The sequence below is a fragment of the Capricornis sumatraensis genome, chromosome 7 (genome assembly GCF_032405125.1).
Source record: "Capricornis sumatraensis isolate serow.1 chromosome 7, serow.2, whole genome shotgun sequence".
Classification (NCBI taxonomy): domain Eukaryota; kingdom Metazoa; phylum Chordata; class Mammalia; order Artiodactyla; family Bovidae; genus Capricornis; species Capricornis sumatraensis.
The window spans coordinates 97124704-97143162 of NC_091075.1; the positions used below are offsets into that span (position 1 = coordinate 97124704).

Genomic DNA, 18459 nt, shown 5'->3' on the forward strand with positions numbered 1-18459 from the left:
GAGAGGGAGGCTCTGAATTCAGTAACGTGTCCAAGGATATACAGAGAAAACATTAGAATTAGTATTTAAACCCAGAACGCTGGTCCACCTACCTCCAAACTCTGGGTTCAACTTTCTCTGGCACATGACATTCTCTGAAAATAAGGTTTGGATTGCCAAGGGAGAGGGTACAGGAGAAAAGGTTTAAGATGTGTTGAGAAGCACACTACTTGGTGGGATGGACTGATGGTTAGATAGATGAATAGGTAGATAAGATAGACAGACAAACAGATACAAATCAATACTTATGGTAACTGTATGAGACAGATGCTATCATCCTCATTTTATAGGGACATAACATATTCATTCACATGCCCAACATCATTGCCCTAGAAATGTTGGAACAGGAAATAAATGTTGTGTGTGTTTGATGTTTGTAAATGCTCCATCTCTCCATTGTACCACACAGCCTCATAAGTAACAAAGGAGAGTGAAGATAATCTGAAGTCATTCAGTCCAAAAGACAAAAATGGCAAAAGTCTGTGTCCACTGATGTCCCTACATTTCAGTAAAGTTAGCGCAGGAGAAAAGGAAACCTGATTGTTGTCCAAATACATTAAAAATAACAGTCATGAGAATCCCATTCTTGTATTAAATAGTGCAAGAACACTCATCTCAGAAAAGGATGTATTCGTATGCACCATATTTTATGAGAATTTGCAGATTTTAAAAGGCATAATATTGCCTAGTTGCCAGGATTTTTTCTACTTAGCATCCTTCAACTCGATATTGAAGATTCTGGAAAACACTTTCACCACTTTATGAACCATATGCAGAGTTTGATTCTTCTCCAATTTTTTTTTCATTTGTTATTATCATCATCAGAGAGGATTATATCTCATCTACTTAGCTGCTAGAATGAAGATTTCAGTTTGGAGGAGAGCCGATTTAAAAAAAAAAGAAAAAGTTAGCTGCTTCAGGCAACAGTCCTTTTGATCTGCTCATTAACACTTTTCAAATGTTCGAGTGATGTGGGCATTCTTTGCGCTAGAAAATGTCAGCACTGGAGCCTGCAGCCAGCTTGATGCAATCATATGTTCCGATATTCAGAAAAGAGTGAAAAGAACTGTCAACAGTGAACTGCCTTGGATTAAAAAAAAAAAAAAAGATACTGTGTAATGACTGGAGATCAAGTAGTATTTCAGAAGTGACTCTTGCCAGTGACAGAAACAAATGCCCAATATTTCAGCAATGTCATCTAAGTACCTAAGGGTCCACAGACTTCAAGAACTCATTCTTAGTGTGTACAAAAACTTGTTTAAAATACATGTGGGACTTCCTTTCACTCTTCCCTTTCTTTTCTGATAAGATCATAGAACAAGTGCAATGCCTTTCCTCTCGTGAATACAAAGTTCTCTGCCATTAGTGTTTGGGAAGTCCTTTTCCAAATCCCACAAAAGTGAGTTGCTTTCAACAATGAGGCCAAGATATGGTCGGGTTATCTGCCTCCCTTTCCTTTCCTCCTTGACAGACTCACCAATGTTCAAAGAGACTGCTTTGAATAAACAAATAATAGTGGGAAGTCCGGATAATAAATATAATTTTAAATGCCTAATGAGGACTGGGAAGAATAATGTCAGTGTGCTTTGAAGGGTTGGGGAGCATGCATGCTCAGTTGTGTCCAACTCTTTTGCAACCCCATGGACTGTAGCCTGCCAGGCTCCTCTGTCCATGGAATTCTCCAGGCAAGAATACTAGAGTGGGTTGCCATTTCCTCCTCCAGGGCATCTTCCCGACCCAGGGATAGAACCTGCATCTTTTCTATCAGCAAGCATATTCTTTAATACTGGGCCACCTGGGAAGCCCCGTGAGAGTGTATTCTCCTGGAGTTAAGTAAAGGTACTCTCATCAAGCTAAATAAACTAAGACTGGGAAGAGTGTGATAACCTGTTTTGTAATGACGCTCTGTTGTAAAACATCACCATAGAACCAATAAGTACTAACATCACACTCTATTTCAAAGAGGCAACCAAACTTAAATCATTTTAATTAATGGTACAAGGAAGGCATATTAAAATTTAAATTCCTTCTGTTTTATTGTGCATTCTTTAAAAAAAAAAATCAGGCAGCTCTCAAAGTAACCCAATAAAGGCACCAAGAGCCCTCCTCAACAATAAAAAACAAGTGCAATGTAGAAGCATTATTACTATTTAGAAAGAACAGCACAGCTGTTACTGGCTAAGAAAATGATTCTATATAGCTCTAGTCAGATATATCCTCATCATGAAAGCCCAGCTTACTTGTAAGTAAATTGGGCTTTAAAAAGATAAGTTTTTAAAATGGTTTTTTATAAAGATTTATGAGATCTTTATGCAATGTCTTAAATGTACTAAGGAAAAATGAGCTTGCAGTTTTCCCTTGTGGATGGAGAACTTTGGCCAAGGACACTAGAGCAAAGTGAACATTTATCATTTCCAGCATATTCAGATATTTATTTGCAGCTAGATAACACACTCTAATTGACAACACTCCAGAAAGTCTTTGTTTGCCACCTCATTAGCCTTACATCTGTAATTTTGCAGAATGCCCAGTTCTTCCAAATGATGCAACTAAAGGACGGTCAGTTCTGCTATCCTGGGAGTAAAACAAACCTGCCGTAAACTCAACACATCTTATGAGTTAAACAGTGATGTAAAGAGCCGTATTTTCTGATATCTCCCTCATGATTCAATACATGATTGTTTTTAACTTCTCCCCTTTTTTAATCTAAGGAAAAGGAAGGATGCTGCTGACCTCTTTGTTATAGAAAAGCAGTTGTAAAGGATGGATGTGAGGTTATTCAATGAGTAGGAAACAGAATCGTAAACAGGTTGTGAGAAATTACTTTACACAAAAATGAGAACTTCCCCCTTGATGGAATAGTTTGCAAACTCAACATACTCTATAGTTCACTAATGATAGTGCCTAAAAGTTCCAGCTTTGCATGAGGGTTCTACTATTATTACTACTATTACTACTACTATAAGATAAAGTTCTCCAAAGATGATTGATTTAGATCCCATTTGCCATGGAAAACCTAGGCATACAGAGGACACAAATCTGCAACATTTTAACCTGTCTTTAATGACATCACTTGTCTCTTTTATCCTTGAATATACTCATTAAATGAATTGAAAGATTTAATATTTTAAAATAGCCTCATATTAAAAGCATCACTGGTAGCCAGATAGTCTATTTGGGGAGTTTTTTCCTAACCTTTTTTATTCTGTGTTACTCTTTGGCAAGCTGATTATAGCGGACCAATGAACCCCTTCCTAGACTAAACAAGCTAAATTAAAATACACAGGATTAAAAGGAATCCAATTGTATTGAAATATAACTGTCAAATCTACTTTTAAAAACAAGAAACCAGATCTGTGAAACAGAAATACTAGGTACTTCTTTATTAATTCGTCAAATAATGAAATATAATAGTAGGTCTAGGAACTATCATGATTTCTTAAAGTTTAATCGACTTACAATAGTTTTCCATGTATAGCACAGTGGTTCAATATTTTTATATCATAGAAAGTTATAACAATACAACTATTTTGTCTGTTCCATACATTATATCCTCATGACTAATTTATCTTATAACTTGTATTCTGGACCTTTTAATCCCTTTCACCCATCCCTCACCCCTTCCCCTCTGGCAACCACTTGTTTGTTCTCTGTATCCCTGTCTTCTTCTGTTTGGTTATATTTGTTCCTTTGTTTTGTTTTCTAGATTGCACAAATAAGTGGAAACATATAGTATTTGTCTTTCTCTCTCATAATCTTGAAATAGTGGTACGTATCTGAATATGAATGGGACTGTACTGGTCTCTACCATCAAATAACAAGCACCCTGAGAAAGCTGACCACCTTTTGCTGTCAATGGGTTCTAATAACATATATGTCTTGGATACTTCTTAAAATAGGAAACCTGTTTCTTCAACAAATCCCTGTCACTCTGAAACAGTGAGTAAATTTTACTCAGTATATAAAGTATTACGCATATTTACTTGACAGTTGACCCAAAACAAAACAGAATGGTAACTCTAATTTTAAAGAACACACATGGGTTTTAACTGCCACAGAATCACTGCAAACATTTTAAGAATATTTCCTTATCTCCCATCTTACAACTTCCTGCACTCCATAGACAGATTTTGTAATGAGTTGATCCGAAAACATATTCCATAAGAATTCCCCAAAATCAACAGCCCTGAGCAGTGATCCCCAGCCCTGGAGAATATCAGAATCATGTAGGGAATCTGTTAGATCTTTAATGCTGCAATAACAAATTACCACACACTTAGTGGCTTAACACAACAGAAATTTATATTCCTACAGTTCTAGATGCCAGGAGTCCAAACTGAGTCTTATAACTAAAGTCTGGGGTCATCAGAGCCGGTTCCTTCTGCAGACTCCAGGGGTTTCTCACTCCTTGCCCCTCCCAGCTCCTGAGGACTGCCAGCATTCCCTGCCCAGAAGCTTCATCGCTTTGGTCTCTGCCTCCACGGTCACACTGCCTTCTCCCCATCTGTGGTCTTATCTCCTCTGTCAACCTCTTATATGGGCACAGTGATGGTATTCAGAGCCAGCTAGGTCATTCTGGATGATCTCCCTATTTCAAGATCCTGAATTTAATCGTATCTGTAAAGTTTCTTTTGCCATAGAAGACAATGATCATGGACACCTTAGCATAGGGGCTATCCTAAACCTTACTGACCCCTGGAGATGTCTCACCCAACCACCCTTTCCCCTCGGAGAGAGACACCACAGATGGAAATCTGAGAGCAACTACTCTGAAAGCCTTCCAGTTACTAGGAGCAGAAGAAAAATCTGGGCTAAGACATAGGTAACACTGTCATCTCTGAATCATTAATTAGATATCTGTGAAATTTTAATCTCTGAAAAATGAATGGTTAAATTATTTCACAAGATATTTTTTAAAAATATGAAATGATTCAATGAAGAATGTGTGACAGATATGGGTGCCTCTGTTCAGGGTTTTTTTCCATTCCAGGATTTCTATCTCGATAAGAGCTTCTAAGCATATGATTCCCAAGGAGGTGATGGCTGACATAGTCTAAATGTGCCTGAAAACAGACATTTTAAGCTGTTTAATCATATTTCAGTTGAAAGACCAAATGTTTGCCCCAGTACTTAAAAGACACTCAAACAAAAGAAATTTACACAACACCAAGCTGAAAAAAGGACTTCTCTGGTGACTCAGACAGTAAAGAATTGACCGGCAATGCAGGAAACCCAGGTTCAATCTCTAGGTTGGGAAGATCCTCTGGAGAAGGGAGTTGCAACCCACTCTAATATTCTTGCTTGGAGATTTCCATGGACAGAGGCTACAGTCCATGGGGTTGCAAAGAGTTAGACACAACTGAGTGACTTACACTAAGCTGAAATAAATGCATTTCATTTTCTATTAAAAAGAATTATTACCAGTAATAGCTGATAGTCAAAGCTCAAAATAATCCCTAATAATGGAACGTTGCTAACAATTAACTAACCATATTCTAATACCAGCACTGTGGAAATGTGTTCTCTAAACATAATCAAATAAATAAATATCCTGCAGTTGTACCATCATAGTACACCTTCAGTTATACTTAAGATCTTGTTTTTCATAACGTTCTGGTTTCCTCTGACCCTTCATTTTTACATCACCTCCTCATCTTTCTCTAATTGATTTAGCTTACTTGTTATATACCAACTCTCTATACTTTGTTAGAAATACTTTGCTCAGGCTATATCTTTTTTTTAAACACAAATGTTAAAGGTTACACTCCATTCACAGTTATTACAAAATAATGGCCATATTCCTTGTGTTGTGTAATACATCCTTGTAGCCTAACTTATACCCAATAGTTTGTACTCCCCACTCCCCCCATTCCTACGTTGCCCCTCCCCTGCCCACCGCCATATCTAAGGCTCACTGTCTATTACTGGCTTGTATTTCAATAGCTGATGGATCTCAGTTGGATAAGACTTAATCCCCACTGGGACCAGATCTCAGCACCATGTATAGCAAGTAAAGCTTCTTTCAGGGGATCAGTGATCAAATCTTTCCAGTGCATTCTCCTCACCCCTGGGGTGAGTTCAAACTTCCTCAAAGACATAGGAGGTTCATGCCTAGATCCTAAACCATCTTTCACCACTCCTTTCCCTGGCACGCTAGACCTCAGCCTAGGACATCTCAAAGCATGTCTGAATAACTTGTAATTCCACACACACTTCATAGGAAACGTCCCTCATCAACTGCCAAAGTCTTGTTCAATATTCAAAATCAGTTTGGAATCGGCAGCTCCACCCAGTTTCCCTGAAACAATCCCTCAATTCTGGCAAATCCCTCTTTCCTTTGTGTTCCTGTCATGTGTTGCTCCTGGCATACTCATGAACCTTCATTCTCACTTTCTCTACCATTCTGTGCTTCATATTAAAATATGAGTTTCCATATCATATGGGTAGTCATTTCTGAACCCCTAATTCCAAGCCCAGCACTGGCTCAGATTACTAAGGGCTGAATGCAGAATTTTGCCTCTACTTTCTCTCTGCTTTTAAATCTGTGTTTTTAGGGAACATTTGTTCTGATTCATTTATGTGCTCAGTCGGTCAGTAATGTCTGATTCTTTGTGGCCCTGTGAACTGTAGCCCAGCAGGCTCCTCTGTCCATAGGATTTTCCAGGCAAGAATACTGGAGTGGGTTGCCATTTCTTACATTTTCTTACTGACCCAGGGGTCGAACCAGCATCTCTTATATCTTCTGCATTGGCACGTGGGTTATTTACTACTAGTGCCACCTGGAAAGCCCAATTCATTTATTTTTAGATCTAAATGCAAGTTCATACTCAAGGCTAACTGCTCTGTAGTCTATATTTCTAAATGTAAAATATGGATGATTCTATTAAATAAGTTTCAGAAATTAGTAAGCATTCATGATGTTTCTGTAAATAGGAAGCTCTCCTGACATCCTAAAAACACACCTTAATGGTGTCCCTCTCCACCCTGCATAAAGAAATATAATTCCTGATTCCCAATCTGCAGAGTTTCAGGGATGGAATGGATCTATTCTCACTACCTGATGATCGAAACCCCTCTATAACATCCCATGTTTCGGTGAAGACTTCATTTGATTACATGAACTGTTGTGGTAAAGAAACTGCCTGCCAAACAGGAGACTTGGGTTTTATCCCTGGGTTAGGAAAATCCTCTGGAGAAGGAAATGGCAACTCACTCCAGTGTTCTTGCCTGGGAAATTCCACGGACAGAGGAACCTGGCAGGCTACAGTCCAGGGTGTTGCAAAAGAGTCAGACACAACTTAGCAACTGAGCAGGCATGCAGCAACCTCACAAAGCAGCCCAGTTCAGTCTTCTCACATGTCCTTTTAAAAAACCATATACTTTGACACTTTTGAGCCCTCTGGTCAATATAAAAATGCAAAGTAACAAAAGAATGAAAACCACCCCTGTGAATTTTAAATTTAAAAAGTAAGGAGTACAAATCACATTAAGGCACCTTTTTGCTTTTTAATTTGAGACTCAAGAAAGTTAGCTCGTCTAAAAATCACCATATCTAAGATAATCAAGATTACAACAGGAAACTGAGCAGAAATTGCTATGCAGGAAACTGATTAGTTCAGCAAAGAGACAGGATGCTTCTTGTCTATGCTGTTGTCTAAATTAATTCTGTGTCTCCTCTGTGGCCAACTGCTCTGAGATAAAGGACTGTAAAGTTGCCTTATGAAAGTGGACTGAAGAACAATGAATAATAAATGCAGAAGTAATACAAAGCACTGCCTGAAGTTGCAAGGAGTAGAAATCAGTCAGCAAGGGTGAGAGGGGAAAAGAGTCAGTCTAGTTATATTATGAAAAACACTACTGTGATCCACAAAACATAAAATTCAATATAAGGTGCTGATAAGAGAATATCAAAATAGGCAGTGGGCATGCTTTGAAGGAGCACTTCTTCAGAATAACCTTTTCTATGAAGCCTGAACAATCCAAGTTATATTGCTTGAAATGTGCTGATGTTTGTTACTCAGAGTTCCACCTTGTGACAGGCAGAATAATGGCCACATAAACATGTCCACCTGCCAAAGCAGGAGATGCAAGAGATGCGGGTTCAATCCCTGGGACAGGATGATCCACTGGTGAAGGAAATGGGAACCCACTCCAGTATGTCTGCCTGGAGAACCCCATAGACAGAGGTGCCTGGAAGGATACAGTCCATGGTGTCACAAAGAGTCAGACAAAACTGAGCACACACACACATACAAGGATATCCACACTCTAATTCCCTGGAACTGCGAATAAGCTGTCTTCCAGGACCAAAGAGACCTTGCAGATGTGATCAGCATGAAGGATCTTGAGATGGGAGATTATGCATGCATGCATGCATGCGTGCATCAAGGTGGGTCCAACCTAATCACGTGGTCCCTTGATATTGGAGGTCCTTTCTCAGCTGGGTTTGGAGTTAGAAAGACAAGTGATTACAGAAGAATGGTGACAGAGATGCAACATGCCTGGCTCTGAAGCTGGAGGAAGGGGCTTACTAGGCAAGAATGGAAGGAGCCCCTGTAAGCTGCAAAAAGCAAGGGAACAGATTCTCCTCCAGAGAACTAAGAGAGGAATGTATCACTGTCGATACTTTTCAGCTTAGTTTTGCCCAGCAAGATCCATGTTGGATCTGTGATTACATAACTGTTAGGTAATAAATTTGTGTTGCTTTAAGCCAGCAAATGTGTGGCAATTTGCTACAGCAGCACTAGAGAGCTTGCATATATCCATGTTCTTTCAGAGGTTTTACTCAAGCGTGAAAAATGACACAATCTCAAACCAAATGTCATAACTTCAAAGGGACTGTTTCACAGACACCATAACATTTGCAGGTGACCTATTTCTAAAATGTTTTTCCAAGAGGCAAACAAAAAAAGTCCTTAAATAGTGTATCTTTCAAAGAGATAATGAAACATTCAATAAGCAGTGAAAACAAAACAAACCCCCAACCTGACAGAGTATCAATCCCTCTCAATGAATCCAGTAGAAAATATCATTCAATTTACTTGAAATTCTTTTGCACTTGAGTGGGGGGAAACCCTTTATCCCTATCATCATTCTTACCTTCTTCTTCTCTTCTTCCCCTAAACCTGATTTTGAAGTGCTTCCTAGATGAAGTTTTATAGTAAATATTTATTAGCAGGCATGAATAGAATTTCTTACAATGATTAAAATATATAACTATTAAAATGCAATTTCCTAATTGAAACTTTGCTGTTGTTGAGCAATGTAGCACTGATTCATATTTCAGCCTTAATTTACACCTTGATGTTTAAAAAAAAAAAAAAAAAAAGAGGATTGCAAATCCTTCTTACTTACCACTTTGCAGCAAAGGGGCCAAAACCACCACATCAGTCCAATACCCAAGAGCAGCAGTAACACCAAAATAGCAATGAGGGCTGCAATCCCACTAGACTGGAGGAAGTCGAAAACAAAAGCAAGGCAATCAGCAAAGTCGACAGTCAAATCCCAAACATGTACTTTTTAAGGAAACATCAGAAAAAATGATAGGAAGCATCATAATGTTAAACCAGATTGCTAATATATTCCTTTAGATTATTTAAATTGTATAAATTATCTTACCACTTATATTATATACTGCTGCTGCTACTGCTAAGTCGCTTCAGTCGTGTCTGACTCTGTGCAACCCCATAGACGGCAGCCCACTAGGCTCCTCTGTCCCTGGGATTCTCCAGGCAAGAATCTAGAGTGGGTTGCCATTTCCTTCTCCAATGCATGAAGGAAAAGTGAAAGTGAAGTCACTCAGTCGTGTCTGACTCTTAGCGACCCCATGGACTGCAGCCTACCAGGCTCCTCCGTCCATGGGATTTTCCAGGCAAGAGTACTGGAGTGGGGTGCCATTGCCTTTTCTGATATTATATACTACTTACATTATATTCCATTTTATTATATTTATTTAATATACTAAATATAATCTATTTGTATTAAATTTCCTCATGTTATACCTCATATATATTAAGACAGGCAAGGACAAGTATAAAACCCTCCCAAAGTGTCTGAAATTATACCTTAAAGAAAAATAGGGAAAAAATCACAATTTGGAGTTGTGCGAATGGTCCTGTGCTGTGTGTGCTGAGTTGCTTCAGTTGTGTCCAACTCTTTGCGACCCACCAGGCTCCTCTGTCCATGGGATTCTCCAGGCAAGAATTACTGGAGTGGATTGCCATTCATACTCCAGGGATCAAACCACGTACTTTCCTCTCTTGCCTTGGCAGGCAGGTTCTCTGACACTAGCACCACCTGGGAAGCCCCATGAACAGTCCCTATAGTCCCTATCTTTTGTCTCTGGGAAAAGATCATTGTGGCTACAAGCATGATTACCTCTAGGCAGAATTTATGCAGAATTTCCCCAGACTTTTTGATGATGGAGCATTACTTCTTCATATACTTAAATGGTAGGACAAGATGAATACCAAAACTCACCAGACAGGTGACAAACCATCAGCAACGGTTCTTGTTGGCAAGTGGTACACATGTACCAATGAAAGGATGCAATTTTATGCATTCATATATCAGAGGGTCACCCATGGCAATTCAAGTGCTACCCACTCTCAACCACAAACCACACTGGTGTTCTTTCACTTCCTAATGACGAGCTTCTCCAGCTCTAACACCTCTGTCCAGGGCTCAGCCTCTACCTGCTTCATCTACCAACTACCTATTCCTCCTACAGGGCGTAGCTAAAGCCACTTCCTCAGGAAGCCTTCCTTATACCTTCTGGCTAGAAAACACCCCTTCTTATTGTACAAGGCATAGTTCTCTGAACCTTAAACTTTAGCACTTAGCACAATTTATTTATTTGATTTGCTTATTTATTTATGATGAACTACAATTATTTAATTTGTCTTTTCTATATTCACTATGAGTTCTAGGAAACAGGACCTATTCCCAATCTGCTTATCCAGGTATATTCCAGGCCTGGTATGTAAAACTATTTACTAAGAAAATGAACTCCAAATAAATGAGATGGTAAGAGCCACAAACACAAAGTGAAAGGTGCTCAGTCGTATCTGACTCTTTGCAACCTCATGGAACTCCATGGAATACAGTCCTTGGAATTCTCCAGGCCAGAATACTGGAACGGGTAGCCTTTCCCTTCTCCAGGGGCTCTTCCCAACCCAGGAGTCAAACCCAGGTCTCCCGCATTGCAGGCAGATTCTTTACCAGCTGAGCCACAAGGGAAGCCCAGGAATATTGGAGTGGGTAGCCTGTCCCTTCTCCAGCAGATCTTCCCAAGCCAGGAATTGAACTAGGGTCTCCTGCATTGCAGGCAAATTCTTTACCAACTGAGCTATGACACAAAGCTTAATTTTTAGCACAGAGATCAATTTTCCAAGAGAACAAGGCGTCTCTTTCAAATGCTTACTCTCTGAGATCCCCAGTAATCATGTTTTGTTTGTGTTTTTATTTTAAGAAAAGATTTCAAGGAAGGAAAAAAAACCCAAAAAAATAAATCAATACATTCTCTCTGGGTGGGAATTTGGGTCTTTAAAGGCAGGTGTTCAGAGATACACATCCTGAAATTCAAAACAAATAAGAAGTACAAGCCCAGAAATCAAGGCAAGAGTCACATTTATCCCAAGAGCTGATAAAGAGAGAGCCTGGAGCTGAAAGAACCTACTAATACTCATCTTAGAATGGCCTTAGAAGTGTTAGTCTAGATGTCTAATTTTAAGCAAGCTGTTTAATTCTTAGGGGACTCTGTTATCTAATCTATACAATAATAAAGTCAGTTGTTCCCAAAGCATGAAATTATTTGTGGCAAAGTGATAACAAGGATATCTCTCTTAGAAAAGCACTGTGCACATTAACATATTTTTAAAGCTCTGAATGGTTTTGTAGTAGGAAAAAAAAAAAGTCCAACTTACATCAGCACAAATCAATTTTTTTCTCATAACATTATCAATATCCTACAGAACTAGGATCCCCCCAGTATCCATTTGGGGAAATGTTAGGATTGATCAAAAAGCTAAAAGACTTTTGGATGCTGAAGTAACAATTTTTCTTAGTAATTTAGAACATTTTATGATGGAATTTGAATTGTAATGCATAATAACTTATGCACAAAGAGATAACCATCTTTATGTAGACATGCTTGGATGCATATTCCCTCAGTTGTGTCTGACTCTTTGCAACCCCATAGAGTGTAGTCTTCTAGGCTCCTCTGTCCATGGAAGTTTCCAGGTAAAAGAATACTGGAATGGGTTGCCATTTCCTACTCCAGGGGATATTCCCTACCTAGGGATTAAACTTAAGTCTCCTGCATTGCTAGGTGGGTTCTCTATCACTGAGCCACCGGAGAAGCCTCTTTATGTAGATAGTTATTTGCAAATAACGGAAGAAGAGAAGAGAAGGTAGTTTTCAAAAGTATTAGTTTAAGGAGGGTTAGCAAAATATTCTTTGTATAGCTTATCAGAAAAATCTTGAAACATGAGTCACAGTTTCCCTATATCATCTGTTAGTATATCACAGTGTAAAAAAAAAAAAAAAAGAGAGAGAGAGAGAGAGATTACCATACAGTGACTTGGAAACTATCTCCAAACAAATCAGTTTACAAAGACAGTGATTATTAACTGCATTTCAATTTTAATAAATCCACTAAAGATAACTTTTAAAATAATTCTTAGGGCAACAGAGACCATAAAACATGCACTGACTTCAGAAATTTTAGGAGAATATTAACAATCAAGTATATACATGAACAATGAAAGCCATCCTTTGCTTTCTAATTTTGCATCTGGATATAAGAGGGAATAACCATACACGCTATTTATATAACTGATGTTAGGTTGCAAATTAACCAAAACAGACACCACCAAAATATCACCTAGAATCTTTGACTTGTCCTGTAATCTATTTTCAGAAGACAACAAAAATAAGTACAGAAACTTCACACACACATACAATCTTCATAAAGCTCTTTTATTTACTATTAGCCCACTCTTAGAGCACTTGAAGATGCTACTACATGGCATTTACCATAACACCTTAATTTTAAGAACTGAAAAGACATACAGTCATCTAGCAACTTCTTGATGTACAGTTTGATATAATTAAAGCGTAAACTCAGAATGTATTTACTGATGTAGCCTAAACATCTAAGTCAATGTCTTGCAGATAGAAATTTGTGTGTGTATATGTGTGTGTATCAGTGAGAGACAGGAGATAAATACATTATAGAAAATGTTCAGGTAATTATCTAAGTTCTCTGTTCTCAAAACCAAAGGAACTAATTCAGAGCACACATCAGGATACCTATGAAAGCACTCAAAGGGCATCTTTCTACACGGAATTTCAAACATTCATGAACAAATCATGCAATGATTACACTAAGCTCTGAAATCTAGACAAACAAGAATATAACAGGAAAAGAATGTCAACGGAATACATAGAAAACTATGATATCCTATGGGAGAAATGTTGTCAAATGTGTTAAATTCATGATCCCACCTTTAAGCTCTTACATAAGACACCCCCAATCTGTGACTGTTCACGTAGGGAGTGAACACAACGTTCCCCCCAGACCTTTCCCACATGAGGATCAAGCCATAGCGTCCATGGAAATGGCTCACCATTTGGCTCTGCTCACAAATTCCAAAAGGGTACTATGAACATTTGTTTTCCCCTTCTCTTAGAATTCAAATCCTATGTTCAGAAATAAAGACATGAAACTAGAGGGTGTGAATATGCTACAAGTTTAGTGGTTAGTGTTTTTTTTTTCTCCTTTCTACAAATGTGTCATGAGCAGGAAATTCAGAAAATCATACTGACAGAATATAAAGTAGATGGGCTAGCCATGACAGGCAGTCAAAATTCTTGCATTTTCTTTCAAAAATGTCCCTGTGAGGAACACTCGCAAAACACTGTGCACATCCAGATGTAAATATCATTTCGTATAATAATAATGTCATCTCAACTGATTCTGAAGATTAGTATACAATAAAACTATGAAAATATACACTTTCCACAGACCTACGGGCTTACTCTTTATCATATTTAAGTTAAGCATGATGGAGAACAGGTCACGGTAAACAAAGAATTGAATGTAACTGGAACTTGCCATAAACACTTCCCTGGATGCTGGAGTCCCAGACATTAGCTCAGTTAAACTGGATGCAAATCCAGGCTTCCACAGTTCCTTTGTTTTGATTTCCCAGAGCCATTATCAGAACATGAAAGACCTCAGCAATGAAAGGGAAATAATTCTATAATTCAGATAACTTTATAAACAAATTGAGAAAAAAGGTCAAACACATAGACTTCAGTTCTATGAGGAGACACTGTGCTGCAAAGTGCAAACTTCAAAGTCAGATGAAACTAGATCCGATTACACAGAGATCTGTATCATAGGGAGGAACTAAAAGCTCACTTCTGTTTAGGTGTGATGCTCTTTAAACAGTAGAAAGTTTAAAAGCTGCCAAGGCTGTGTTGTGCAAGTCTTCATGAAGCCCACAGGTCAGCTAGAGGGACAACCCTTGAACACACAATCAGAAATGTGAGGAGGATGGAAAGATGGTACAATAAAAACAGGGCAAAGAAGGAACTAGCCTGCACCGGGGTTCTCAGAGGACCTCCTGGGGAAGAATAAGAAAGCCCAGGAAGAAGCGGGGGTCTAACGAGCGGCTTCTTGCAAGAACAAGAAAAGACAACTTTTGGCTGGAAAAGAGAATCTGAGGGGACCTGAAGCAACTGAAGAAACTAATGAAACACAAATTTCTGGAAAGCAGGAATCCTCTTTATTACACAGAGAATTGGGTTGTTGTGTTGTTTGGGTCAATACCTAACAAATGTGTTGGATGACCTTCCAAGTGGCCATCTGTTGGATCAATTCTTCCTAACTATAGTTCTGAACATGTAGCATTTTGAGATGTCTACAAAGACAAGTTAGCTGAGGAGACTCAGTACCTTGGGGCTTCCCTGGTGGCTCAGATGGTAAGAAATCCATTTGCCGTGCAGGAGACCCAGGTTTGATCGCTGGGTTGGGAAGATCCCCTGCAGAAATTATGGCAATCCACTCCAGTATTCTTGCCTGGAGAATTCCATGAAGAGAGGAGCCTGGCTGACTACAGTCCATTGGGTCACAAAGAGTTGAACACAACTAAGTGACAAACACTAACTAACTAAATTAGGTACTGGTCAAGGCTGTGAAGCCAAAACTTTTTTAAAGTTTCAGTTGGGGACAGAATCCTGAGCTTGATTTGGGGGTAAAAGGAATATATTTTCTAGTTGTCCTGGACGCATTCAGCCTTTGAACTTTATCTGCATCTAATTTCCTTTTCTTCATTCAAAGCAAGCTATAAGGAACAATGAAAAACTTTATTCTGCCAAACAGATGTGAAATTCTAGTCATTAAAGAAGTATAAAAGCAAATCAGAGTTGCTACTGTACTTGCAAAATAACTACAAGAAAAGATGAATCACTCAAAAATTTCAAAACTTTGTGACTAGCATGTTGTAATCTATCTAGAAAATAATTAATCACAGCAACCACATTAGAATAAAACAGAAACAGAAAAGGGGAACTAGATCTCCACAACTTCATTTCCATGAGTTCAGAGCTTGGGAAAGAAACAAAAGAGTCATCAGGGTGATGATTTCATTTACTGGATTCTTTTGAAATATTCTGTATCAGGCCAAATCAGCTCATCAACTTCATAAGATACCTAGCAAGCTAAAACAAATATTTTTACATTACTATATAGCTGGAAAAATTGAAAGAAAAATATATTACATGAAATTCAAAGGTTAGTGTACATAGTTGGTTGAACATAGCCATGCCCATTTGTTTATATATCTATAGCTGCCTTTGCGCTAATGGAAGAGTTGAGTAGTACAACTGTATTGCCACCAAATCTGACCTTTTACCAAAAAAAAAAAAAAAATTGCCAACCTTTATCTTACATAAATCAGATCAGGACCTGGTAATGAATGGAAGATTGTGCAACAGGGGCAGACAGACAGGTTCAATTCTCACTTCTAGCATTTACTCGACTATGAAACTGAGCAAATAATTTAACCTCCAGAGTCTCCAGGCTCCCAGTCTCCCCTTTCTTGGGGGCAGTGAAGGCTGAAATCATTTAATATTCTGCACATCAAGCTGTGTGTACCCTACTGAGAGTTAGATCCACTTATGAGAGGAAGCACCTTCTACTGTGTTTGCATATATGGGCACTAAAGATTGGAGGTGGCTCTCTGTGTTCCTAAGTTTTCTCATCTGTAAAATTAAGATCATAATAACAGCCTTCTCTTCAGTGGTGAGAAGTAAATCATAAAGTGCTGAGCACATGTGCAAGGCTTAGCACAGTGTCTGGAACACATCTCTTGCTCAGAAAATACATTCTTAATATATTATTCTAAAAGAATCAGAAGAGCAGTGGTTCCAAAGGGGAGAACAAATATTTCTCACTGCATTTTTAAAAACAGAGACACATTTAGGAGACCTTCTGAGACAAATGAAGAGAATGGACTCCCTGAGGGCTTCCCTGGCCGTCCGATAGTTAAGACTCTGTGCTTCCAAAGCAGGGGACACGGGTTTGATCCCTAGTCAGGGAACTAAAATCCCACATGCTCCCTGTTCATGGCCAAAATTAAAAAAAAAAAAAAAAGAGAGAGAGAGAGAGAAAACAGACAGCCTAAGTCTAAGCCCTCCTCAGACCCTAAGGTTAAATCTCTTAAATCTAAACCTTAGTATCCCCACTTCAAATATATAGGTACAGTCATTCATTCCTTTAACAAATAATTTTGGAGCACCTGCCTTGTGTAAGCACCAGGCACCAAAAGGGAGGCAGTGAGCAAGCCACAGACTGCAGAGAGAGGCAGAGAAGTAAACAGGAAATTACAAACCAGTGACATAAGTGCCTTAGTAGGACCGAGCCCAGATGCTCCTGGAGAACAGAGGGGATTCTTTATTTGTGGGATTTCCACAAGGATTAATCAACTGCTAAGGAAATGGTATTTTATTTGGTGTGACTTTCAAATGCCTATTAAGAGCCAAAGACATCATCCTAGAATGAATAAGATTACTAACCTAATTAACAATATCTGAATATTTCAAAACATTCCCTAATTATCATATCCAAATATGTCTGAAAGGCTAGGTATCACATAAATACAATGCCCACTATTTATTATATCATAATGTTACCCACTGTCCTCTTCTATTCTGAATAGAGATACAGTGCACACATCCACTGGTCCTTTCTCATCAGCTCCAGTCTCAGTTTCCATATCAATAAAATGGTAATATTACTGCCATCCACAAGAAGAAGAGGGCAGCAGAGGATGAGATGGTTAGATAGCATTACTGACTCAATGGACATGAATATGAGCAAACTCTGGGAGAGAATGAAGGACAGGGGAGCCTGGTGTGCTGAAGTCTGTGGGGTTGCAAAGAGTTGGACATGACTTAGTAACAACAAAACCAGACATATCTGAGCTTGAATAAAAAAGAAACATCCCATGGTTATGTAAGTAAATAGTTATGTTGTACATCTTAAATTTATACAGTGCTATATGTCAATTATATTAATAAAACTAGAAAGAAAAAACTCTCTAAACTTTGTCTCTACAGAGTTAAGCTCTCATGAACATAGAAGATTTTCTTTCCTTTACTCATTTTTAATACTGACATCTCTGTGCACTCAAGCTGAGGAGCCACAGACTTGTAGGATGAACTCCAAGCTTTTTTTTTTCCAGGTTGTTGATAATCTGATCTAAATGTTCTATTTCCAAGCTTTCCTTCCACTGTTTTTACTCCACCCATAAGACATGGAGTCCAAGACCCTCTGCTGCACAGTGCTGCAATGCTTGTACCTAAGCCTCTCCTCTGGAGAAGGCGATGGCACCCCATTCCAGTACTCTTGCCTGGAAAATCCCATGGATGGAGGAGCCTGGCGGGCTGCAGTCCATGGGGTCACTAAGAGTCAGGACACAACTGAGCAACTTCACTTTCACTTTTCACTTTCGTGCACTAGAGAAGGAAATGGCAACCCACTCCAGTGTTCTTGCCTGGAGAATCCCAGGGACGGCAGAGCCTGGTGGGCTGCTGTCTATGGGGTTGCACAGAGTCAGACACGACTGAAGTGACTTGGCAGCAGCAGCAAGCCTCTCCTCCAACAACAAAATACAAAGAAACTGTAAGGGACTAAAAATAACTGTGTGCATGCACCGTTAGGGCAAATTTTGGGCAAAAGATACAAAGAGACCAAAAAACCGAACTGCCACTTCTTTAGAGTTGGAACAGAAGCAGGGTACTGCCTATGCCCCCTGCATACAACACCACCTAAGGGGTGGGCAACCACCTAAGCCACCCCGCTGGCCCAACCCCTGGACACACCACTACCCTCATCCCATAAAAGGGACAAAC

The 18459-nt window shown here is 39.0% G+C and overlaps 1 protein-coding gene across 1 annotated transcript in view; it reads right to left on the reverse strand.

Annotated features, from left to right (window-relative positions):
- Positions 1–18459, reverse strand: part of ANTXR2 (ANTXR cell adhesion molecule 2) — a 166379-nt gene that overhangs the window by 83840 nt on the left and 64080 nt on the right. The window contains exon 12 of the mRNA XM_068975726.1: positions 9394–9489. Within this exon, the coding sequence (XP_068831827.1) occupies positions 9394–9489 (96 nt within the window). The remainder of the gene's footprint in view (positions 1–9393; positions 9490–18459) is intronic.